The following is a 27,320-nucleotide window of genomic DNA, read 5'->3' as shown; positions in this document are numbered from 1 at the left end:
TTGGCGCCACCTTCAGCCAAGGGCGTGATCCTGGAGACCTGGGATCCAGTCCCATGTCAGGCTCCCTGCGTGGACCCTGCTTCTCCCTCTACCTGTGTCTCTGGTTCTGTGTGTGTGTGTGTGTGTGTGTGTGTGTGTCTCATGAGGAAATAAATAAAATCTTTAAATAATAAAATAAAATCTTTTTATAGTGATAGCAGAATATTTACATAAGCTATTATATTCATAAACTATCATATTTATGCAGCTATAAAAAAAGAAATGAGAATAATCTATGAGCACATACGGAGTGATTTCTAGGACAGACTTTGAAGTGAAATAAAGCAAAACGCAAAAAAGCATCTATGTAAGAAAGAAAAGAATATAAGAAAATATGCATTATCTGGTTATGCATCCCATAAAAATATAAGAAGGATAAACCAGAAACTACTGAGCATGATTATCTTTGCAGGGAGCAGGGTGGGAACGGGATGGAAATAAAAGGGTATTAGGAATGGGACAGCTGGGAAGAGGGCAGTAGCCCTTCTCTAAGAAGACTTTTGGTACAGGTCTGACTTTTAGAACCACGGTAACGTTTCACATACTCCCAAGATAAATTACTCATTTCAATTAAATGGGATGTAGGGGGAACCCAAAATGTAGTAAGAGTAACACATGAAGCTAATGATGATAAATGGGAAACCAAATGAAGTGAGGAAGGAGCCAATCTAAGTAACTGTAAAATAGTACTTTGACTATATACTGTAAGGCTAAAGATTAAAAGAACTATAACAAATATTGTTCTCTAGGTAGTAAATCTGTTTTTACAGGGGTATGGGTTAACAATTGAGAAACTAGGTTATACTAGGACTAAGCAAGTAAGTAAATATATTGTACTCTATGAGAGGTCTCTCGCTGTTGGAGAAAGAAGTTAGAAATAAGCACAGAGGAAGGCAAGAATGAAACTTGTGTTGGATTGGAATTGAAGGTATCATGGCCTTAAATCTGTACACTGATACACAGACAGACATGAACACAGAGGGGAGCGAGTGAGTAGCTCAGTCAGTTACGCATCCGACTCTTGATTTTGGCACAGGACATGATCTCAGGGTCATGGGATCAAGCCCACGTCAGGCTCTGCACTCAGCATGGAGTCTGCTTATCCTTCTCCCTCTGCTCCTCCCCCTGTTCCCTCTTTCTCTTCTCTCTCTCTCTCTCTCTCTCTCTCTCCGTTAAATAAATGGATAAATAAAATCTTTTTTAAAAAAAGAACAGAGTGTGTGCATGTATCCATGAATATACATATATATCCTAGCTCTATCCACTAAGAGGGCCCAGAAACAATGACACCCTAGCAGGAATGAGTACACGTAGCATTCAAATCTTGGTTTTTAAATATATTATTCTCCAATAAAAGAAATCAGGATTCCTTAGGGAAATGGTTGATTCCAGGGCTGGGACAGGGAATATATGAGATGACCCTATAGCGTCTCGAGGTGTCAAAACAAAAAAAAGGGGGGGCTCAAAAAATGATAGAAGCATCTCAAAAAGACATAGGTACGTACTTGGAAGAGCTCTTGATGGCCAAATCTGAGACAATTTGAGCTATAAAATGAACAACAATAATAGCACTGGATGATAATGCTACAATAAAATATCCATGAGTCCATATGGATATAAACAGATTTATAGAATAAAAGGACATATCTTTCTCACAGGAGAGTTCCAATTAATAACTATGGAAGAAATAATGGAAACACTAACCATCATTAGGCAAACCACCATAATAATAATTATAATTATTGCAGACAAGAATCACTGATGGATGCTATGGTAAGTGGGCAGAAGTATGAAAAGACTCAGGCTAGTTGCATACTGTCAATCTCCCCCCAAAATATTCACTAATTACAAGAGGGGAAAGTATAATTTTGCCTTGGGGAAAATTGGGCAACACCCTCATCAAGTGATCAAAGTTATCAGTAAAAAGACACATCAATATCACATACCTCCTGATACGGTGTAACACTGCTTCAGTGGTATTCTTTTTTTTTTTTTTCCAGTGGTATTCTTGACAAAAACATATAACCCTCAATCTAATCTCAAGAAAACACTAGACAAATCCATTTAAGGGATAAAGTTTGGCACTTTCAGACCAATTCCCCATTCTCTGGAAAGGCAAAGGGGCTAGAAATGGAGTTAATCAATCGTGCTTATGTGATGAAACCTCCATAAAAATCCCAAGATTATGGGGTTCAAAGAACTTCTGAGTTGATGAACATATATATGGCCAAGAGGGTGATGCACCCCCAACTCCACAGGGCCAGGAGCTCCTACTGTGCTTGGGACTCTTCCAGACCTCATTCTATATAAATTTCTTCATCTGACTTTTCATCTGTAGGTTTTATTATATTCTTTATAACAAACCAGTAAATGTGTTTCCCTGAGTTCTGTGAGCCATTCTAGCAAATTACCAAAACCAAGGATGGGGTTATAGGAACCCCAATTTATAGCCAATCACTCAGAAGCACAGGTGGCAAACTGAGACTTGCGATTGGCATCTGAAATTGGAGCAGTCCTGTGGGTGGGACTGAGCCCTTAACTTGTAGGATCTGCCACCAAGCCCAGATAGATAATGTCGAACTGAATTATTTGTAGGATGCCCAGGTGGTGATAGAAAATTGTTCTATATGGGACAAACCCACACATCTGATGTCAAAGCTTAAGTGTGTAGTAGCGTGAGAGTAAAGGAAAACACAAGAGCTTCTCCTAGACAATATTGCTTGTGTTTGCATCAAGAAACAATGGCAGGGAAAAAAAGAAAAGAAAAGAAACATTGGCAGGACACAGAAATCAGTGAGAATGGTTAACCATGGAGACAAGACAACAAGGATGGGGTGAGAGTGAGATACCTCAATGTTAATCATCATTTTGACTTTATTTTTTTTTTTTTTTAAATTTTTTTTTTAATTTTTATTTATTTATGATAGTCACACACACAGAGAGAGAGGCAGAGACACAGGCAGAGGGAGAAGCAGGCCCCATGCACCGGAAGCCCGACGTGGGATTCGATCCCGGATCTCCAGGATCGCGCCCTGGGCCAAAGGCAGGCGCCAAACCACTGCGCCACCCAGGGATCCCTCATTTTGACTTTAACGACAACAATGTATAATCTATTCAAACAAATTAATATCTTATCTTATCTTATCATATTTTATTTATTTTATTTTATTTTATTTTATTTTATTGGGGAGGGGCATATGGAAAGGGAGAGAATCTTACGCAGGCTCCATGCCCGGTACAGACCTGACATGGGGCTCGCTCAATCTCACAACCCTGAGATCATGACCTGAGCCAAAATCAAGAGCTGGACACTTAAGAATGAGCCACCCAGATTCCCCTGAATTTTTAGTTTAAAAAAACAAAATAATTCCCTTAGCCTACACAATGTTGAAACATAAAACAGATGATTTTAGTAAAGTAGCTGCTAGATAAGACTATCAAAACTTATCGATGAGCTAACAAATATTTATGTCAAATTCCCTACCACAGACAATGCACAGATGGACTATAATATCACAATGTACTTACCAATGTATAAAATTCACATTTAAACTGAATTTAGATAACCATATACTTTAGCCTGTGGCAGGAAATAGCAATAAGTCTGAAACAAGACAGGATGCCTTGATGTTCAATTACTCCTTGGACTGATTTTTAGGCCAAATAAGAGGTATCAACTTCTGAGATTTGACAAATTTCATATAACTTATGACATTCCCCTCGCATGAGTGAAAGCCCTAGGCCAAATATAAACTATTCTTCTCCATACCATGGAGAGTAATAGGTCCTTAGCTCTAATCTTAATCCTTACTGTATATCCTCCAAGCTTTCGAATGACTACTCCCATTAAGTCATATACCCCTTGTCTCCTCTTGGCCAAATAATCTTCCTCTGGTCTTTGATCTGTTTTACACCAAAGGCTTCCAGGGGCACCTGGGTGGCTCAGCCCTTTGAGCGTCTGCCTTCAGCTCAGGTCAAGAAGATCCCAGAGTCCTAGAATTGAGCCCCACATTGGGCTCCCTGCTCAGCGGAGAGCCTGCTTCTCCCTCTCCCTCTGCTGTTCCCCCTGCTTGTGCTCTCTCTCTGTCAAATACATAAATGATTTAAACAAAAAACAAATGAACAAAAAACCCCAAAGGCTTCCAAGCTGGGTTCTATACCACTCACAAGTACACTTGGAACCATGGAGGTAATGATAAAAGTATCAAAGAGAAGGCCAAGTAGACAAGGCTTTGGGCTCACTACCTCTAGTTATTTGGAGTGACTCCATTTTCAGTTATTTCACATACTGGTGTTTTAGATAAGCTTTCATTTGGAAAAAAGAGTGCGTGGGGAGAGGAGTTCTGTGGCTAGAAAAACAAATGGAAAGCATTAACTAAATATAGACTCCCACACGTGAACTAACAAAGTGGAAACATACTGGGCAACAACTAAGCAAAAGACTAATCTGGGAATTCTGGTTCCCTCGGGAAGTAGACCAGAAATAACGGGGTTCCTTAAGAAACTTCTGGAACAGACTGTCTCTCTAGGACCCACATGAATCCAAACACTGAAAGTGGATTAAACATATCCCATCTCTAAAAATAAGGAAGTAAAATATCATTTATCATGTACTCAAGTGCATTTACTTTTCCGTACATAAGCATAGTATTAGACATGGTTCTAAATTAATACAAGTTTCTACTTTACCTTCCGATCATCAGGTACCAAATCCTGAAGCACCTTCCTCTTAGGCCATTCCTTGGCCAGTTCAGCAGAAGCCAGCTCCTGCAGGTGGTACACAGCTATCTTGGCAGAACGCCTCTGAACTCGACCCCCACTCTTTGGCTCCAGGCTCATCTCTTTTAAGCACTCTGACTGTCCTGACTCTGGAAAGAATGAGATCTGCAAGAATGAGACATAGCAAAACACAGGCCTGAGAAGTGGGGTTCCATCAGAGCCAATGATTCAAAGCTATCCCTCCTGCTCTAAGTACCAAAGCTATTTACTAGCTTGCTTTCCATTAGCATAAAGCTCCACCACCTTAATGCATATTTTATTGGTAAAAAAAAAAAAAAAAAAAAACTTCTTAGGATAAAATCTGTTGCTTCAATAAGTGAAGTAATTAAGGGTCAAGACATAGCCATGTGCAAAGACATGAACCTCAATCCATATTTCATAGTACATATAAGAAGTAACTGAAAATGAATCAAATATAAACCATATTACTCTAAAATTTCTAGAAGAAACCGAAGAAGGAAATTTATGTCATGCTGCGTGTGATGGGTTTTCGATGTGTTACCCTGAATAGGCTACAGTCAACCAGTTATTCAATCAAACACTAATCTACACGCTGATGTGAAGGTACTCTGTAGATCTAATTTTTAAAAGCATATCTATAGGGACAGAAAATAGATCAATAGATTTGATCAGTGGTCAAATCGTTCTATATCTTGACTGTGGGGTGGGGACTATACAACTGTATGGATTTGTCAAAACTCTTATAAACTGTACACTAAAAAATGGGACCATTAATTTACCTTGAAAAAAAATAACAAAACAGGAGCGGGGCAAGCCTAGAAATCAAGAAAAAAACAGTCAAAACAAAACAATGGGGATGGAAGAAGAACTGGACAGAGAATTCCACAAAATTTCTAGCTAAAGGGGAATGCCTTAGGCTTTAAAAATATAATAATGAGTTTACTTCTGCACAGATTATACAGTGAACTTGGATCTCTCTAACCTAATTATGTTCAAAAGGCAGAAATAAGAGAACCAAGGAAAAACATGGAAGAGAAAACAAAAGCATTCAAAGATTAAAAAGGGATACAAATGAAGAACCAAAGATGTATGGGAGGATGTAAGGTAAGTAGTCATCACAAAATAGATCCCCAAACAGGGTCTGGAAAGTAATCAGTACTCACAGGCCCATGCTCTGACCTCAGGTGATACGCAAGTCCAGCCTTCGATTTATATGGCTTTCCACAGTGGTGACACTTCAGGGTCATCTCCTCCAGCTCTGCAGCCCCTTTGCCACATTTTCTGACATGGTACAGATATCCCATGATGCTGGTGAAGCTACTAGAACAGCTCTGAATACAGGAGAGAGGCCTGAACTATAATCTTACATCTTTTGACGTGATTTCTCAATTTCTAAACAGCCACAAAGGACTCAATCATCACACAGATCCTCTGATATCGCTAGACCCTCTCCAACATCTCCCATTCTCACAACCCTTCCTTGTCCCTTGTCCCTGCCCTAACATCTGTCCTGTCTACCACCAAGAGTCATGTTCAATCAGTTGAGTCGACATTCAGTAAACTAGCACTGTCCATCTCCTCCGTGGCAGAGCGTCCTCTCTGGTCTGTGACTCAACTCCACCCCAGTAGCAAACACCCAGCAATGCCAAAGCTCCTCACAAGGAGACTGCTAGGAGCCTTTTCATCACACTAAAGAAAGATGGTCAAGAAACACCTCCAAACAAAGGGAAAGGGGAGAAAAATAAGTTTGTGGAGATGAGAAAGAAAATAAAGAACTATTAATGAATTCAAAACACCTGGAAAAGCAGGAGCCACTCTTATGCTGTAAGGTGACACAGACAAAGTCTACAAGAGAGAAGGAGGAGAAATGGAAGAAAGTAACAGAAAGACGTTGACTCAAGACTCCAGGCCGAAGGAGGTGCTGTCCCTGGGCTCTTACCTCACGCATGCACCTGAGCTTTCCCAGTCTCTTTAGAACTGTTCGGAGCCGTTCCCTCTCACTTGGCTCATCTATTTCATCTCCAGCCGCCTTCAAAATGGGCTAGAAAGCAAGAGAAGCAGACAAGAAGATGATTCACAGAAAAGACAGATACAGAAAAAAATTATATCATAGGAGAATCAAGGACTGGACTAGCACCTAAGCCGATGCCCATGAAGCTTAGTTATCTGACTCCTGGCTTTCTCCATCTTCTCCTAGACAGACAAGGAAGCAAATGCAATGCAAGTAAGAGTTCAGAGGCTCTATCTTCCAGGAGATGAACCCTTGAGGCTAACCGAAACACACAAATACCCAACAAGGATTTCATTTTGTGAAACTCTTCTATCGAAAGGGTGTTTTTAGACCCCTATAAAGCCCCAGAACCTAGGCACCTCCGCTGGGTTATCCACACTCATCTGTGTAAAGACATCCAAACACCAAACACACAGGCTCACTCATACGGTACCGAAGATACTCTTACCAAGCTATTATGATTTGCCATGACGTGATACTTCATCCCTGCCAGTGAACGAAGCTGTTTCCCACAATGATGACAAGTAAACATTTCCTACGAGGAAGAAAGACTGCTCAGTGCCAGGCTGTTCAACGGAGAAACAGAATGTTACAAAATCCTACTCAGAAGCTCTTGTCTGTATCTACCCTCATTTCCCAACCTCAACAGTCAATGAATCTCAAAATCCCACAACCTCAGTGTCATGTCCTCAAAGGCAAAGAAGTAAACTGCAACGCGTGTTTAAAGTAGCAAGAATTACCATTTACTAAGTGTCAATTATTTGTGGAGTGATGGGATGGGCACTTAGCACTTTATTTCTTTCTTAAGCTCTCTGGGACTACACAAAATAATTTTCTCTCTATTGTTTTTTAAGATTTTATTTATTTGCTCATGAGAGAGAGAGGCGGAGACACAGGCAGAGGGAGAAGCAGGCTCCATGCAGGGAGACCCCCTCGTGGGACTTGGGACTCATCCAGGTCTCCAGGATCACGCCCTAGGCAAGGCAATGCTAAACCACTGAGCCACATGCCCTTTTTCTCTCTCTTTTTTTAAATGAGAAAACCAAGGCCCACACTTGAAAAGCTAAAGGACAGTGAGTGGCTGAGTGAAGATTCAAACCCAAGTCTGTCAGACTCAAAAGCTTATGTTTTTTCCTTATAACACAATGCTGCTTTTTCTCCTGTGTAATCAGTATACCTGACGGCGAAAGATGTCTAAGGTATGGGAAAAGATCACAACCATCACAAAATGCCACAAAATCTCTAACCTGTTTGCAGGTCTCCATGTGTTTCTTTAAGCCCTCTATTGTCTTCCTCCCTACCGCCTGGCAAGTAGGACAGGAGACACTGCCTTTATCCACGATTTCTAAGTACCATTGTTCCTCCAAACTGCCTACAAAGGAGAAAAAGGAACACCTCATAATCTTCACAATTCTCTAGACAGGAAAAGCACAATCCTGAAGCTTAGTAAAAGTATCATAAAATGGTTTGCCCCCCTTCCTGGGGAAAAGAACCTTGCTGCAGATGATTTCTACCGATAATCTGTTTTCAGACAATCAGGAGTTTCTGAAACTCCTACTTCGTTCCCCATGATAAAAACCATCTAAGAACCACTCAAAAGCTCTAAGCGTCATGTTTTTTCTAGCTTTATTGAGGTATGACTGACAACGGGCAACATTTTCCTAGCAGCATCTAACAGCGGGATCCGAGATATATAGCAAGCCACGGGTGTGCTTGAGACTTTGTGAAGTGTTTTTATCCCATTTAGTCTCCTCGAAAATTCTGACTGCCTTCATTACCCCTATGGAGAGCAAGGAAACTGAAGCTTGCAGAAGTTAACTAGAGGGCAGCAGGCCAGAAAGCTAATTAAGAGCCAAACTTCAACAAGTGTCTGACTGGTTTCCAAACTCATGCCCTTAAGAACTGCCTCCTTAAAGAAACCCTGCTACATCATTCCTTTAATACCACCACCGCCGCCGCCACCACCAAGAGTGTGAGCACTAGGTACCCAAAGCGTCCAGCAGAACACATACCTGCTGCATAAGCTGGTGGTTCCTTCCGAATACGACGAGCCTGGGATTTGGGATTAGGTTGAGTTTTAGGCCGTTGCTTCCTCCCTGACGCAAGACAGAAACTTGAAGCCTAACATATCACCTTGCTACCCTTTCTCTACTACCAAAATCTCTTCCCTCCTCTTCCCGATACCCTGTGCCCCACTCCCTCAACCAACTGACCCTCTTAAGTTGTAACAGAAAAAAACAACAGGTAAGGTCAGGACGGAAGCCATTCCTTGCCAAGAAATCAAAAGGCTCACTAGGGTTCCAAGGGTCAAAACCCAAGGGCTTTCTCTCTTTCACCTCTAAGGAATAAAGCCCAGGCACCGAAGGAAAGAGAATGAGCCACACTACTCCCTTACCATAAAGCTTATGCTTCTTCTGAGGAAATTCTCCATAATCTTCATCTTCTTCCTGCCTGGGTTTCCTTTTTCCTTTGGTTGATATTCCACCAGACCCTGAAATACCAGAGGAAAACAAACAAAACCCTCAGTATGGCTTCCAAGTGAACATCTTGGCCTGCCTTCAAAACATCACTCACAAGACCACCACAGAGAAAGCTCACGAGCGAGCACAGGCCTCACAGAGGTGCTGTGACATTTTTAGGGAAGTTGGTAAAACTTCACCAACTTACACAACCTCCCCTTTTCCCTTTCCACTATTCTCCATCCCAAGTGATCAATTGTTCCCTATGAATAATAAGAGCCTGAAGGCAGTGTGCTTTCTTTGGTCTTGAATAGAGGCTCACAATGAAGGAGAAGAATTGTTCCAGAAAAAGGGCTGCTCAGGACCCTTGACACCATGCCCACCAAGACAACTGTACCTAGAATCACCCTAAGCATCGACAGAGGATCAAACTGGAACAGTGGGAAAGAGATTCAAATCATTTTTAGGGGACAGGCTGACACCGGTCTAACCTACAGGACTAAGATTAGCAGAATTTCACTCTAAGATAGAAGGACAGTTCACAAAGCTGAATAGTATGTGGCAGCCTAACACAAATGTGAGAAACACATATGTGATACTTAATACTTTAAGAGCCATTTACAACAGCTCCCTGGGGAGTACTCTGCCTTTGAAACATGACAGAGATACTGATACCTTCGACACGGGAAGCAGCAGCTGGCTTGACCCTTCTCATCTTCATCCAGTAGGTAGATTTTCGGAAGGATGTTGGAAAATCACTCACTGGCTCACATGAAGAGGCAGATGATGAACCGCTTAAGGAGTCATCGTGAGGGATAGTGTACTGGAAACTATTATCCTTTATGGAGCACTGGGGCCTGCTATTAATACGACATAGATATATATAGATATATATACCACAAAGGAGGATCTAGAGTTAAGTTCCTTTAATTATTTATATCCTCAGAAGACAAGTTGGTTATCTATGCAAAAACTAAGAAACTTGATAATAAAAACAGAATTGGGATTGTAATCTAACAACTACAATCGTTGATCAAATGCAGCATAGAAAATTATTATACTTCATTATAATGAGAAAGCAGTCCATTCATGATCATTCTGCAGCCCACATAGGCATTCTGTCCTAGGTTGATCAAAGAAAAGAAAGTAGTCAAAGTAATATGTGTTCTATGTGTTCTATGACCCTTCAGAAGAGCTCCTGGATCTGGAACCAGGTATGTCCAGGCCTCCCTATTTCTCTGACAGAGGGACAGTAACTAAATAGTATCCCTGAGACAACAGGAGGAAAAGAACAGTTTGTAGGGCCCTCGTTTGATCCATCTTCCCTCTCCCTTAGCCTTCTCCCTAAACCTGGTGTCACGGTTGTCCTGTCTCACTTAGGCAACATGATTCTTAACTCCCATAGTTCAAGGAACAGTGCTACCTTGTCTGAGGTAAGCCAGATCCAAATTTTCAAATCTAAGACCAGTAAGTATGTAGTTAGCAGACATTACTGAGTAACTACAAAGTGTCTTCTAGGTGGTTCAGAATGCACAGAAGAGCAGCAGTTCTCAAAGTGTTGTCCAAGGACCTCGAGACATTCCCTTTTCCAGCTAAAGATCTGTGTGAGGCCTATGTTAGGTTTATGGTTTAGAACGGTCACTCTGAATGCTATATGGAAGATGAAAAGGAAAAAAAAAGGGAAGATTGCCCATGGAGGAAGAGTGAATAAAGGAAGAGGGCTTAACAGTACAGGGAAGAGGTAAAAGGACTTGAACGAGGGTTTGGTAGTATAGGTAAGTTGGCAGATTCAAGATAACACGTTAGAGGTAAACCAGATAAGAATCACATAGAGGTTTGTGGTAGGAAGGAGTTGGAAGTAACACAGATGACCTTTCTTAAGAAAATCTATACATAAAATGTGATATATGCCTGTTATGGAATAGTATGTAGTTGGAAGCAACAAACTTAAAAAAAATTTTATTTATTTATTCATGAGAGACACAGAGAGAGACAGAGAGGCAGAGACATAGGCAGAGGGAGAAGCAGACTCCCCTCAAGGAGCCCAATGCGAGACTCGATCCCTGAATCCCAGGATCACACCCTGAGTCATCCACGCGTCCCAGCAACAAACCTTTTCTATACATAAGACATGAACATAACTGAAAAGCATACTGGTGAATGAAAAATAGAAAACAAGGGTGCCTGGGTGGCACAGCTCGTTAAGCATCTGACTCAGATTTGGTACAGGCCCTGACCTCAGGGCTGTTAGATCGAGCCCTGAGTCAGACTCCCTGCTCAGCGCTGAATCAGCTCGAGACTCTCTCTCCCTCTCCCTGTGCCCTCTACCCTCTACCCTGAGCATGTACACACATGCACGCTCTCTCTCTCTCTCCAAAAATAAATAAATCATTAGAAGAAAAAGGAAAAAGTAATAGAACAAGATTTAACTTCAATGTGGTAAATTAAAAACTAGTATACATGTAAACAACACTAGCTACTTTACAAGGATTCATAAATATTTAAGGACAAATATCAAACTCGCTAACACCGTTGTCTTTGAAAGGGAATGGGAATAAAGAAAACAGAAAATACTAGGAACTGATGATGTCAGTATGCTATGAACAGGGAAGAATGATTTCCAGTTCTTTGCACATGAGATCCAAAGTTACAAAGAATTTTAATACAGTGAAGTTATCATTCTGCCGCAGTGCATAAGGCCACTACGACCCATCCCCCCTGCTGATCACAACTGAAAATCCTGGACTCCGAAAAGTAAACAAAGCAGGTGGATTGTGGAGGGGAATCAAAATCAGGAGAAGTGACTCATATTGAGTGTGTTTCCCCATTTTTTGTTTTTCCTCACGTGGCTCTGCAATTAAGGGTGGGCCCCATTTGCAGAGCAGCATAGGCAGCCTAAATTCTAATAGAAACTCTAGAAACTCTATCTTTCTGGCAAGAGAAACCTGGAAAAGGGATCTCCATGGACAAAACTGTGTAAGAGAACTGTGGAGAAGAGACAGACAAGGAGGATGATCCCATAATTCTCTGTATGAATCTATACAAATCATGGCTTAATTCCAAATCTCATATGTGTGGAGCATACCCAAACCAGCTTAGCAAAGGCTTTGAAAAATGAAATAAGATGTGAACAAGCTGCACACCAGATTAACCTGAGAGAGCTGCTAGTAAAAGACAGACCCAAACCAATGTATCAAAAGCTTGGAGAAATGAAACAAGACTTGAAATACCTGAAAAAGTCTCAGACGAACCCCTAAGCAATTTAAGCAGAGGTAAACCAACATAGCAAAGACTCAAAGAATGAAACTAAGACTGAACCAATACCCTCAGAAAGCAAGACAGAACTATGGTCTGAACAGTGAACAGGTTACTTGCTAAAAGAAAAACAGCAATGATCGCCCAGAAGATTCTTTTTGATTTATTTGAATTCAATTAGCCAATCCCCCAGAAAATTATAAGAAGACCCAAAGTCTATACAAATAACATGCACTATCTTAGGAATAAATTCATAATGATGTAATACACAAAAAATGGGAAAATGTGCATAATTCTGAAAGGAATAGGTAATGAACAAATGTCAACCCCAAGATGATCCAGATGCCAGAAGTATAAAAAATTTAGGGCAACAATTATAACTATGACCCATGCAATACAGGAATACACACTTGAAATGAAGGACAAGGTAGAAATTCTGAGAAAAATAAAAACCATAAGAAAGAACTAATTGAATTTTTAAATATATTTTATTTATTTATTTGACAGAGAAAGAGAGACCACATGTACAAGCAGGGAGAGCAGCAGGCAGCAGGAGAGGGAGAAACTCTCTCTCAGCAGAGAGCCTGATGTGGAGCTCGATCCAAGGACCTTAGAATCAAGACCTAAGCTGAAAGTAGATACTTAACCACCCAGGAAAACTACTAATTGAAATTTTAGAACTGAAAAATACAATGTTTGAAATAAAACCAGAATGGGCTCAATAATAGAATGGAGATGACAAAGGAAAGAACTTAAAGACAAATTATCCAATCTGAAAAACAAAGAGGAAAAAGGTTGAAAAAGAGTAAACAGAGCCCCAACAACCTGTGGGTCAATACCAAAAGGTCTAACTTAAGTGTAGCCACAATCCCAGAAGGAAAGGAAAAAGAGACTGTGGCACAAAAATACATTTGAAAAATTTATGGTAGAAAATCACCGAAATTAATGAGACATAAATTTACAGATTCTAGGAGCTCAACAAATACTCAATAGGATAAACTCAAAGAAAAACACACCTAGACACATCTTAATGAAAATGTTCAAAACCGGGATGCCTGGGTGGCTCAGTGGTTGAGTGTCTGCCTTTGGCTCAGGGCATGATCCAGGGTGGAGTCCCACTACGGGCTCCTTGCAGGGAGCCTGGTTCTCTCTCTGCCTGTGTCTCTGCCTCTCTTTCCTCGTCTCTCATGAATAAATAAATACGAAAGAAAGAAAGAAAGAAAGAAAGAAAGAAAGAAAGAAAGAAAGAAAGAAAGAAAGAAAAAGAAACTGTTCAGACCCAAAGAAATAAAAATCTAGAAAGCAGCTTTAAAAATGACATATTACAGGGGCACCTGGGTGGTTCACTTGGTTAAAGAGTCTCCTTAGACTCAGACACTGGGATCGAGCCCCACATTGAGCAGAGAGCCTGCTTATCCTTGTTCTCCCTGCTCATGTTCTCTCTTGCTATCTCTGTCTCTCTCTCTCAAATAATGAAGAAAATATTTTTTTAAATGACGTATTACATATAGAAAACAATGGTTTGATCACAGAATTCTCAACAGAAACCAAGGAGAACAGAAGATAGTATAACATCTTTAAAATCCTAAGAAAACGGATCCCTGGGTGGCGCAGCGGTTTAGCGCCTGCCTTTGGCCCAGGGCGCGATCCTGGAGACCCGGGATTGAATCCCACATCGGGCTCCCGGTGCATGGAGCCTGCTTCTCCCTCTGCCTGTGTCTCTGCCTCTCTCTCTCTCTCTCTCTCTCTCTGTGTGTGTGTGTGTGTGTGACTATCATAAATAAATAAAAATTTAAAAAAATAAAATAAAATAAAATAAAATCCTAAGAAAAATGATTTGGCAAACCAAATTTCTATACTCAGTGAAAATAAAGCTTAGATATACTTTTCACAAGAAAAAGAGAAAACGAAAATTTGTTGTTAGCAGACCTGCTCTATGAGAAATGTTAATGGAAATTATTCCAGATATGATGAAGGAAAAAGATACCAGAGAGAAATCTGGATTTTTAAGCACGAAGTGCAAAAGAAATGGTAAATAGCTGGGTAAATACGTTAACAATGACAACAACAGAAAACCCTGTTTAAAAAAAATTTTTAACATTCTCTGGTAGAGTTTTCAACATATGTAAATGTAATACTTATGACAGCTATAACTTATTGGTCAGCAGGCAGGGCTTAAACAATCTATATGGTTGTAAAGCTTCTACATTTAAGCAAAGTGGTAGTATATTAACTCAACCCTATGAAACAATAGGTATGTATATTATACTTCCTAGAGCAACCACTACACACAAGAGAAAGAGAAAAGAGAAAGAGTCAAAATCAGTAAACTAAAATCAGACACCAAATATTCAAATAATCCAAAAGAAGGTATAAGGAACAAAAAGCAGGGTACAAAGACACGTAATAAAAATGGCAGACCTAAATCCAACCATATCAATAATTAATTTAAATGTTTATGGTCTCCAGATTTGGGCAAGAATCCTCAATAAATGTTAAAAATGTTAAATGTTAAAAAAAAATAAAAATAAAAAAATAAATGTTTATGGTCTCAACACTCCAGTTAAAAAGTCAGAGACTGTTTAAGAGTGAATAAAAAGGCAATACTCTAGTACTCTAGTAATACTCTTGAACAACACGAATCTGAACTGTATGGATCCACTTATACATGGATTTTATTTAATATACAGTACAGTATTATAAATGTCAATAAATAAATAAACTTTTTTAAAAAGATTATTTATTCATGAGACACAGAGAGAGAGAGAGGCAGACACATAGGTAGAGGGAGAAGCAGGCTCCCCACAGGGAGCCCAATGCAGGACTTGATCTCAGGACCCTGGAATCACAACCTGAGCAAAAGGCAGACACTCAACCACCGAGCCACCCAGGTGCCCCCTTTTCCTTGTCATTTTAATAATATTTTATTTCCTCTAGCTTACTTTATTGTAAGAACACCATAGTATATAATATGTATAACACACAAAATATGTGTTAATTGACTGTTCATGTGATCAGTAAGACTTCCAGCAACAATAGGCTATTAGTAGTTACTTTTGGGGGGAGTGGATTTTCAACTGTGTTGTGGTCAGCATCCCTAACCCCTGTGTTGTTCAAGGGTCAACTAAGTGTAAATTGTGCCAAAAGTGGCAGACTTCTTTTCTTTTCTTTTTTTTTTTTTAATATATTTAAGTAATCTCTATACCCAATGTGGCCCCTGAACTCGTGACCCGGAGATCAAGAGTCAAATGCTCCTCCAACTGAGCCAGCCATGTGTCCCCACACTTTTAGTGTAAAAACATATGGAGACTGGACATAAATGGATGAAAAAATTAAACTACACAATCAGCAAACAGAAGAAGTCTGAAATGGCTATTTTGATACCAGATACAATGGACTTCAAGACAAGAGTATCACCAGAGATAGAAATAGACACATATCATACTGATAAAAGTAACAAATCATCACAAAGAAACAATTCCTCATTTTATGTGGCTAGCAGTAGAGGATCAAAGTACACAAAGCAAAACTGATAGAATTAAAGCAAAAAAATAACAATTCTACAGTCTTAGAAGGAAATTTTAAGACTTCCTTCTTTCAGGAAGTGATAGAACTAGACAAAAATTCAGTAAAGACATAGAAGATCTGAACAACAATATTAGCTACCTTATTCTAGATCACTTTATTGAACAACACATTCAACAACTACAGAATATACATTCTTTTCAAGTAGACATTGTGCATTCAACAAGATAAAGAATAACTCTAAACTTAGAAAGAGGAAAATCGGGCAGCCCCGGTGGCTCAGTGGTTTTGCGCCGCCTTCAGTCAAGGGCCTGATCCTGGAGACCCAGGATCGAGCCCCATGTCTGGCTCCCTCCATGGAACCTGCTTCTCCCTCTGTGTCTCTGCCTCTCTATCTCTCTCTCTGTCTCATGAATCAATAAGTAAAATCTTTAACAAAATAAAAAGAGGAAAATCATTCATGTATTCTCTGACCACATCAGAATTAAATTAGAAATCAAGATCAGGGATCCCTGGGTGGCGCAGCGGTTTGGCGCCTGCCTTTGGCCCAGGGCGCGATCCTGGAGACCGGGATCGAGTCCCACGTCGGGCTCCCTGCATGGAGCCTGCTTCTCCCTCTGCTTGTGTCTCTGCCTCTCTCTCTCTCTCTCTCTCTCTCTCTCTCTCTCTGTGTGTGACTATCATAAAGAAATAAAAAATTAAAAAAATTAAAAAAAAGAAATCAAGATCAGTAAGATATTTAAAATTAAAAATAAATCCTGAAATTAAATAATCTCCTTGTAAATAATTCATAGGTCAAAAAGAAATCACAAGAGAAATACAAAGTAACAACAAAAATACACATATCAAAATTTGTGGATTGCAACCAAAGTGGCACTCAGAAGGAAACTTAAAAGCTCTAAATACTCCTATTACAAAATTAGACCTAAAATCTAATTTCCTGACAATACTTCATCTTAAGATACCTTACAAAGGGCAAAGTAAACCCAAAATAGAAGGAAAAATATAACAAAGAGGAGGAATTCATGAATTAGGACAGCACAGAAAATCTGGTTCTTTAAAAAGATCAACAAAATTGACAATCCTGTGGTTAGACTGACATACTAGCAGCAAGCAACTAGAAATGAACTTATTAAAAGTTATTATTTACAGTAATATTAAAAACACACACACAAAAAAACACCTAAGAACAAATCGAACAAAAGATAACCAAGACTTTTATAATGAAAACTACAGCATGTTGGTGAGAGAAGTTAGGGATCTAAATAAAGGAAAAATACAGCATGCTCATAAGTCAGAAAACTCAGTATTGTTAAAATTGCAATTCTCCCCAAACTGATCTACTGATTCAATATATACTACTCATCAATACTCCAGCATGCTTCTTTTTATAGAAATTGACAAACTAACTCTAGAATTTATGTAAAAAGACAAAGAAACTAGAATAAATAAACTTTTAAAAAGAACAATAGAGTTAGATGACTTACCCTATCTGATTTCAAGACTTACTCTAATCTCACAGTATGAAGACAGTTTTAGTATTGGCAAAAAGATAGATATATACACCAGCGGAACAGAATAAGAAGTCCGGAAACAGACCCACACATATATACGTTTACATAATTACTGACCAAGGTGCCAATGCAATTGAATAAGGAAAAGAAAGTCTTAACAACAGAATATATAAAATTTAAAGAAATTGACATTGATTCTTAGGATATACCATGCACAAAAAATTAACTCTAAACGAGTTATATATCTAATGTAAAACCTAGAAAAAGTCTAGAAAAGGAGAAAATCTTTGCAAATAGGGATGGCAAGGTTTTCTCAAATACATACAAAAAAAGCATGACATATAGAAGGAAAAAATAACATTTTAATTATTTTTGATGATAAATTAAAACTGTTGGTCTTCAAGGCGCCTCAGTGCTAGGTTAATTGAGTGACTTCAGCTGAGGTCATGTCATGATCTCAGAGTCCTGGGATAGAGCCTCAAGTTGGGCTCCACACACAGCTGGGAGTCTGCTCAGAATTCTCTCCCTCTGCTCATCCCTTTTCTTGGTAAACTAAACACTAAATCTTTAAAAAATAAACAAAACTATTGATTTTTAAAATTAATTAATTTTTTTAATTTATTGTATTTTTTTATTGGAGTTTGATTTGCCAACATATAGCATAACCCAGTGCTCCTCCTGTCAAATGTCCTCCTCAGTGCCCATCACCCAGTCACCCCAACCCCCGGCCCACCTCCCTTTCCACCACCCCTTGTTTGTTTCCCAGAGTTAGGTGTCTCTCATATTCTGTCATCCTCACTGATATTTCCCACTCATTTTCTCACCTTTCCCCTTTAATCCCTTTCACTATTTTTTATATTCCCCAAATAAATGAGACCATATAATGTCTGTCCTTCTCTGACTTACTTCACTCAGCATAATACCCTCCGGTTACATCCACGTCGAAACAAATGGTGGGTATTTGTCATTTCTAATGGCTGAGTAATATTCCATTGTATATATAGAGCACATCTTCTTTATCCATTCATCTTTCAAGGGACACCAAGGCTCCTCCCACAGTTTGCCTATTGTGTACATTGCTGCTATACACATTGGGGTGCAGGAGTCCTGCCATTTCACTGCATCTGTATCTTTGGGGTAAATCACCACCAGTGCAATTGCTGGGTCGTAGAGCAGATCTATTTTTAAGTCTTTGAGGAACCTCCACACAGTTTTCCAGAGTGGATGCACCAGTTCACATTCCCACCAACAGTGCAAGAGGGTTCCCCTTTCTCCACATCCTCTCCAACATTTGTTGTTTCCTGTCTTGTTAATTTTCACCATTCACCCTGTTGTGAGGTGGTATCTCATTGCGGTTTTGATTTGTATTTCCCTGAGGGCAAGTGATGCGGAGCATTTTCTCATGTGCTTGTTGGCCATATCTATGTCTTCCTCTGTGAAATTTCTGTTCATGTCTTTTGCCCATTTCATGATTGGATTAACACTACTGATCTTTAAAACACACCATTAAAGGGATGCCTGAGTGGCTCAGTGTTTTAAAAATAAATAATATTTAAAAATAAATAATACATACATACATACATACATACATACATACATACATACAAATACCATTAAGAAAAATAAAATGCAAACCAGAGACTGGAAGAAAATATTCAAGACATATCTATCAAACATACTGTATTCAGAATATAATTTTTAAAAATACTACAATTCCATAGCAAGACAGACAACTCAACTTTTTTAAATGGGCCAAAGAGGGGTGCTTGGGTGTCTCAGTTGGTTAAGCTTCTGTCTTCAGCTCAGGTCATGATCCAGTCCTGGGATCAAGCCCCTAGTCAGGCTTCCTGCTTGGCAAAGAGTCGGCTTCTCCCTCTACACCTCTCCCTACTTGTGTTCATTCCTTCTCTCATATTCTATCAAGTAAATAAATAACAAAATCTTTATTTCTTTTTTTAAGATTTTATTTATGTATTCATGAGAGACACAGAGAGAGGCAGAGACACAGGCAGAGGGAGAAGCAGGCTCCATACAGGAAGCCCCATGCAGGACTCAATCCCGGGATTCCCGGACTCAGGGATTACACCCTGAGCCAAAGGTAGACGCTCAACTGCTGAGCCACCCAGGAACCCCAAAAACAAATCTTTAAATGGGCAAAAGATATGAACAGGTACTTCCCAGAAGATATATGAAAGGCTAATTAAGCACATGAACAGATGTTCTATATCATTATTCATTAGGAAAATGTTAACTAAAATCATAATGAAACACCACTATACACCCTTAAAATTGGCTAAAATTAAAGACTTATTCCTATACACTGCTGGTAGTAATATAAAATTATACCACCAATTTGGAAAACAGGCAATTTTTTAAAAAGTTTAACATACTCCAGACATATGACCAATCAACCTAAGATGGCATATCTTGGTAAAACAGTATCATCTCAGGTATTTATCAAGAGAAAAAGAAAAAAAATATTTCCCACACAGAGATGTGCACATGGATGTTCAGAACAGCTTTACTTTAATACTCCCAGAATGAAAATAACCCAAATGTCCATCAAGGAAGATGGCTAAACAAATCATGGTATACCTATAATGAAATTCTATTCAGCAATAAAAAATAGTTCTCATTCAAAACCATTATTTTGAATGAAAAAAAAAATCATGCAAAAATAGAACATACTACCTGATTTCATTTATATAAAATCCTAGAACATGCAAACCACTGTATGGTGACAGAAAGAAAGGTCAGTGTTGTCTGGGAACAGGAGTAGAGAAAGAAATGGATGACAAAGGAACCAAAAAAAACTTTGGGGAGGGATAGAAATGTTATCTGGACTGTGGTGACACTGTTATGGTTATTTACATATGTCAAAGCTAATCAGTATTGTTTCACTCATACATGGAATATAAGAAATAGTCAAAAGGATTATAAGGGAAAGGGGGGAATTGAGTGGGAAAAATTAGAGAGGAAGACAAACCATGAGACTCCTAACTGAGAAACAAAAAAGGATTGAGGAAGGGGAGGTTGGTGGAGGGGATGGGGTAACTGGGAGATGGGCAATGAGGAGGGTACTTGATGGGATGAGCACTGGGTGTTATACTCTATGTTGACAAATTGAATTTAAATTAAAAAAAATGTAAAAAAAAGGGCAGCCGGGGTGGCTCAGCGGTTTAGTGCCACCTTCAGCCCAAGGCCTGATCCTGGAGACCCGGGATCAAGTCCCACGTCAGGCTCCCTGCATGGAGCCTGCTTCTCCCTCTGCCTGTGTCTCTGCCTCTCTCTCTCTCTCTCTCTCTCTGTGTGTGTCTCATGAATAAACTGCCTGTGTCTCTGCCTCTCTCTCTCTCTCTCTCTCTCTGTGTGTGTCTCATGAATAAATGAACACAATCTTTAAAAAAAATGTAAAAAAAAAAGAGCTGATCATACTATATGCTTTAAATATGTATACTGTAAAGATGCATTCTATTGTACTTCAATGATACCTCAATAAAAGTATAAAAAATTTTAACAGGAATTAGCAGTACTCTAGGACCAAAACCCACCATCCAAAACAATGGGAAAAATCTCTACTTGCAAGACTTGATAGTATCAGGAGGCCAATAAGAGTCAAGTCCCCTCTGACTCCTCTTAGGAAACGATGGCTCCTCTCAGAGGGACTGCGACATCTCCTCTCAGAGGGACTGCGATGGCTCTTCTGAGAAGGACTGCGATGGCTCCCCTGAGAGGGACGGTGATGGCTCTTCTGAGAAGGACTGCAATGGCTCCTCTCAGAGGGACTGTAATGGCTCTTCTGAGAAGGACTGCAACGGCTCCACTGAGAGGGACGGTGATGGCTCTTCTGAGAAGGACTGCGATGGCTCCACTGAGAGGGACGGTGATGGCTCTTCTGAGAAGGACTGTGATGATGGCTCCTCTCAGAGGGACTGTGATGGCTCTTCTGAGAAGGACCACGATGGCTCCACTGAGAGGGACTGTGATGGCTCTTTTGAGAAGGACCGACGATGGCTCCTCTCAGGGGGACTGTGATGGCTCTTCTGAGAAGGACTGTGAGGGCTCCTCTCAGAGGGACTGTGATGTCTTATTTCAGAGAGACTGTGATGGCTCCTATCAGAGGGACTGTGATGACTCTTTTGAGGACTTCGAAGGCTCCTCTCAGAGGGACTGTGATGGCTCTTTTGAGGACTTCGATGGCTCCTCTCAGGGGACTGTGATGGCTCTTTTGAAAAGGACCACGATGGCTCCTCTCAGAGGCACTGTGGTGGCTCTTTTGAGAAGGACCGTGATGCCTCCTCTCAGGGGGACTGTGTTGGCTCTTCTGAGAAGAACTTCGATGGCTCCTCTCAGAGGGACTGCGACATCTCCTCTCGGAGGGACTGCGATGGCTCCTGACAGAGGAATTATATGGGGTTCTCTCCCTTAAGAAGCTGTGGTTTTGCTTCTTGGGTGTGAGTTTCTCTTTAAGGTGTCTGTGTGAGGTTCTGTGAAGTGAACCATGTACATTTCTCCCTCCGACTTGAACTCCGGTTCCTGTTTTGGAGTTCTTGGACTCCTGGCTAGAGATTTCACTTCTGTAGAGCTTTTTCTTACCTTTGCTGCTATAGTCATTTTGAACAATACCCATAGGCTGTCCAAGTGAACTGGTTTTGAAAGCGGCACTTCCTTGGGAAACTATGGGCTTAGGCAGTTGGGTACGTCTGAGTTGGAAAGAGCTATCTCTTTCTGGTCGTTGAGCTGATCTGAATTGCTCTATTTCTTCCCATAACATGTTCTGCTTAGTGGCTATGTCTGTTGGCTTTACCTTAACAACTGACACCCTGTCTCTTTTGATATCTCTTGCTAGGTAATCATTTCTGGCTTTTTGTTTTAGATGCTGGTTTTTGCTTGACCACGAATGGTCTGGCCTTGGCCTGTCCACGGGCTTCTGCCCAGCAGAAGTCATAATTCTGTGTGCTGTCTGCAATGCTTGCTTTAGGCCTTGAAAAAGCAGTTGAATGAATTTGGGGTGGGAGGATTTCTTAGATTGTCTTCTTAAAGAGGCAGAAGTAGTCTGAGATGTTCCAGTCCTCTTGCTTCTTACCTGGGCTGGTAATTCCCTAGAAGGACTCTGTATTATGCTTCTACCATTTGTGTAGAGTTTTGTGTTTTGTGTTCTGCTTCCCTTGGTGATTCTTTTCATTGGGTATGGGTATTTTGAATTATGGGTCTTTTTGGTTTTCCTTTTAGCCCATTTTACATTCTGATTGCTTTCAGAGACACTCTCTGGTAGAGAGTGAACCTGAGTAAATTCATAGAGCCCCGGCTTTCTAATTTCTGTCTTTCCTACTAGGTCAGGGCCTCTATAATGCCTTCGCCTGATGTGGACTTGTACAGGAGAAGGAGACTGGGAAGATCCAGACTGGAAATATATCGTAGAAGTAGGACTCTTGGAAGCTCGAGTATAGACTTTCGCTGTCCTTAGCGATGGTGATATAGGACTTCGTGGTGTGATGGATCTGTCTCTTCTGTGGTACTTTGGGACTTGGGGTCTTTTCCCAGTTTGCAACCTAAAGCCAAGTTGCAACCTAATCTCTCCGTGGCCCTCAGGAGTGCGTACAAGGTGGAGCTGTGGATAGATAAGAAGGTAAGGTCCGAAAGTGCCCTGTAATTTATGACAGCAATTAAATCCTGCACATCGGCCACACTGTAAGCAGATAGGGTATTTTAAAACCAGACCTGAAGTTAGAGGTGGAGGTACATTTGGGGGTATTTGACTCCTTAACAGTTTTGCTGCTATTTTTAGCTGCAGATCTTGTAGCAACTGGAACTGTTCTGAGAAGTCAGTCTTGGCCTGGTGGGGAAGATAACTTGGCTTGAGACTGTGTTGGGACTCAAACCTCAAAGAGTTCTCACTCTCTTCCACTGGAACAGAATCTTTCCTGGTGAAAACTATATTGAAGGAAGACTCTAGCTGTACTGGGGCAGGAGGCTGGCCCTCTGAAACAGGTATGTGCTGAATGACGTCCTGGGATATATCAGTGAGCTTTGAACTTTTCTTTAATCTCACTCTAGTCCCAGAATATTGCTGTATTATGGAGGACATGGAGCTACGTGTCCATATTCTTAAGGCTGTTCTTTGCTCGTGACCACGACATGAAGTGTGCCTCTGAATGTAGTTTCTGGCCACTGAAGGCTGAGGAATAACACCTCGACCTTTCTCTAGCAGACTCTGGGAAGGCTTCATCAGTTCAGCTGGAACCCCAAATAAATTCTGGATAGATTGACGGATATCTCTAGTGGCTCTTTCCATTAAAGACGTTGGAGAACAAAGCTTCCTTTCCATCGTGGTTCCCAAGACATCCCCCAACATTAGCATATTGGAGAGATATTTTCGAGGTAGTCGCTGTCTCCAGGAGTGATTCTCCCAGACGTTCTGTTGTCTGCCCAGGACAGAGCAGGTAAGGCCTCTTTGAGTTCTGGAGCCTGAGTGGAATGTCCTAGGTGGTGATCTCCAGCTTTGTGGTGGATGTTGGGATAGGCCCTGGAGTGAGTTCCCTAGCTCTTCCACCTGCTTCTTGTCAGTCGTCTTAGATATGACACCCACTCCTGAGATCTCAAAATGTGGAGTTTCTACAATGTTAGCTATCTTAGCAGAGAGTTGATTATGAAGGGAAAAGGGAAGAGTTGAAGATTGTATCATAGTAGGGTCTATAAAGGACTCTTCAGGCTGAAAAATATCTGTCCCAATGTTTTTTATATACAAGGCCCTTGATAGTTCTGGCATCTCAAAATCACAAAGGCTTCCGAATTCTGTTTCACCAGAACTTGAGGTGAGGGAGTTGGAAGAGTTATGGAGAAATCTAGAGAAATAATTCCCTATTTGTAACTCCTCTCTTGATGTAAAATCCTCACATTCCCTATTCTGATATACCCGTCGTAGATTCAAATCCTCAGATTCCATCATTTGAGGAGGCCTTATTTTTATCCCTATTGCTTTCACAGCCTGAAGCTCTTGTTCATGAGTGAACACTGCAGGCTCCTCAAAGGGACATGCTGGCTGTGAGAGTAATTCTGCAGATTTCACATGGGTATTTGGCCTTGGAGTTAATTCCACGGGTTCTACCATTTCTTGAAGATCCAAACAATCTATTACTTCTATCGCTGATCCTAATGCTACTCCTATTGGTTCTACAACCTGAGGAATCGGCCCTGGTGCTAACTCCTCAGATTTTACAATTTGAAGTGGTGGCCATGGGATTAACACAGTCTTTACGATCTGAAAGCCTGTCAACTTCATTATGTCCAAAATTTGGTGTGTTGGCTCTGTGGTTAATTCTTTAGATTTTACACTTTGCAACCACAGCTCTGAGGTAAACTCAGAGGGTCTCACATCTTGCAGTTTTGGGGTCAGCTGAACACAGTCTATCATTTGAAAGGCTGGCCCTGGGGTTAATGCTACAGACTTCACAACCTGAAGTGGTGGCCCAGGAGTCACTTTCACATACTCAGTAACTTTTTGGGGGGCTCCCGGGGTTATTCCTATTGAGAGCGCAGCTTGAAGCTGTGTCTTTGTGGATCCTGGGACTTGATCTAGTGGCTTTGGACTAATCCTCATAACTTCTGTAGTTTGAGCCCGTACTCCTGGAGCTCTCTGTGAATATTTTATACTTTGATTCTGTGACTGTGGTAGCCCCACTGATCCATCCCCTGGCTGCCACGTCTCAGATGTGAGCTCTACAGACTCTGCGTGTCCTACAGCTTGACCTGTTTGCTTTTGGAGCAACTCTAAAGATTTCCTCCTTTGAAGCCGTTGCCTAGAGGTTAAACCCACAGATTCAGGAACCTGATATCCTAGCCCTGATGTCATTTCTGGAGATTCTGGAACATGATGCAATGACTTTGTAATCAGTGCCTCAGATTCTCCTCTTTGCAGTCTTTTCTCAGAGATCACCTCCACAAATTCTAGTGCTTGAGGATAGGGCCTAGGACATCTCTCTGAATATCCAGTGGTTTTGCTTACTGGCTTTGGGGTCACTCCGAGGAATTCCTTCCCTTTTAGCCTTGCCTTGGAGGTCAATCCCACAGTTTCTGTAGTGTGATGCCTGGGCTCTAGTGTAATCTCTTCAGATCCTACAGCTTGCTGCAGTGGCCTTGTATGTAACTCTCTCAAATCCTTAAGTTGAGGCCGTGACTCAGAGAGCAACTCTAGAGTTTCTGGGATTTGGCAGCTTTTCTTTAGCGTTAATTTCGAGGATTTAGAGCCTTGATTCCTTAGCACTGGAGTCAGATCAACAGATTCTGGTACTTGAAGATCTAGCCTTTTAGGATCCATGGCTTTACTTGTTGGCTTTGGGGTCAACTCCACAGATTTTTCTGTGGTTTCATTGCCTTGATGTGCCAACCTTTCTGTGATGTGATAAACTGGTATTGAAATCAAATTCATAGATTTAGGGACTTGATGCTTTGGTGTCGGGATCATCTCTGCACATTCTACAAACTGATGCCCTGGTCTAGGGATTATCTCAGAGTCTGTGATTTGATAGCTTCTTTTCCGATTTAGCATCTCAGCTCTTGTTCCTTGAAGCAGCGCCCCCGGTGCTAAGTCTACAGATTTTGTATCTTGCTGTAGAGAGGCTGAGGACAATTTCACATGTTTTATACTTTGCAACTTTGGATCTGGAGTAAACTCCAAAGATTTCTCATCTTGTTGCTGTGATTCCGGAGACCAGTCTGAAAATCTAACGCTAGTCAACAATGGTCCTGGTGCAAACTTTTTAGTTGCCTCTGGTGCCAACACCACTGATTTCATACCTTGCCATCCTGAAGTCAGCTCTCGACAATTCGTACCTTGCTGTTGGAACCCTGGTGTCAACTCTACCGAGTTCATATCTTGAAAACATGGCTCTGGTGCAAAGGCCTCAGAGTTAGCATGTGGTGACTTGAGGCATGTTGACAACCCTAAAGAATTAGCACTTTGACAATGTGGCAATAGGTTTGATTTCAAAGATTTCACATCTTGAGAACGTGGCCCTGATTCAAACACCACAGATTTCTGCCTGAGGCAAGAATTCAAATCCTTAGAATTCACATTTTGAGGTTGCGGTCCTGGTTTCAACTCCAGAGATTTCACATCTTGAAAACACAGCTTTGGTGCAAACACCACAGATCTCACACTATGTTGTCTAAGGTGTGAGGGCAACGCCTCAGAATTCATACCTTGAGGATGTGGCCCTGGATTTAACTCCACATATTTCATTTTTTTTAAACATGGCTCTAGTGCAAACATCTCACATTTCAAGTCTTGCAGCTCGGAGCCTGAAATCAGTTTCACAGAATTTGCGCCACAAAGCAGTGGCTCTTTGTTCATCTCCACCGACTTTACATCGTTAAGCAGTGGCTCTGGTAAAAATAACACAGATTTCATACCATTTAACGGAGAGCCTAAAGTGAACACCGACTGTACAACTTGTGGCTGTGACCCACAGTGATTCTCCAAAAACTGGATTTCTGGAAACTTTGTCCCTGGAATTAACTCAGAAGATTTTACACCTTGCCAATATGCTCCAGCGTTGAACAGAATAGATTTTGTACCTTGATATTCTGATGTAGGGTTAGTTTCAGAGGGCGTTGTGCCGTGCATCTGTGGCCCTGGATTAAACTTTATGGAATTTATGCATTGAAGTTCTAACCCTGGTTTCAAATCAGAAGAATTCACGCTTTGCAGCTGTGGGCCCCAATTGAACTCCCGTGATGTTATACCTTGAAACTGTGTCCCTGGAGTCAATGCACATT

General features: G+C 40.8%; 1 protein-coding gene across 2 annotated transcripts in view; it reads right to left on the bottom strand.

Moving 5' to 3' along the window:
• LOC129511172 (zinc finger protein 512) overlaps window positions 1-27,320 on the bottom strand; it is an 89,292-nt gene that overhangs the window by 7,895 nt on the left and 54,077 nt on the right. For both annotated transcript variants that reach the window (XM_055327711.1, XM_055327713.1), the window contains 8 exons: window positions 9,925-10,109; window positions 9,186-9,281; window positions 8,803-8,886; window positions 8,038-8,162; window positions 7,239-7,325; window positions 6,719-6,820; window positions 5,943-6,110; window positions 4,729-4,923 (listed from right to left, as the gene is read on the bottom strand). In XM_055327711.1, the coding sequence (XP_055183686.1) occupies window positions 4,729-4,923; window positions 5,943-6,110; window positions 6,719-6,820; window positions 7,239-7,325; window positions 8,038-8,162; window positions 8,803-8,886; window positions 9,186-9,281; window positions 9,925-10,109 (1,042 nt within the window). The remainder of the gene's footprint in view (window positions 1-4,728; window positions 4,924-5,942; window positions 6,111-6,718; window positions 6,821-7,238; window positions 7,326-8,037; window positions 8,163-8,802; window positions 8,887-9,185; window positions 9,282-9,924; window positions 10,110-27,320) is intronic.

Source organism: Nyctereutes procyonoides, unplaced genomic scaffold (assembly GCF_905146905.1).
Source record: "Nyctereutes procyonoides isolate TBG_1078 unplaced genomic scaffold, NYPRO_anot_genome, whole genome shotgun sequence".
Classification (NCBI taxonomy): Eukaryota; Metazoa; Chordata; class Mammalia; order Carnivora; family Canidae; genus Nyctereutes; species Nyctereutes procyonoides.
Note: the sequence above shows the minus strand (reverse complement) of the source record. Positions and strands in the feature narration are given on the sequence as shown.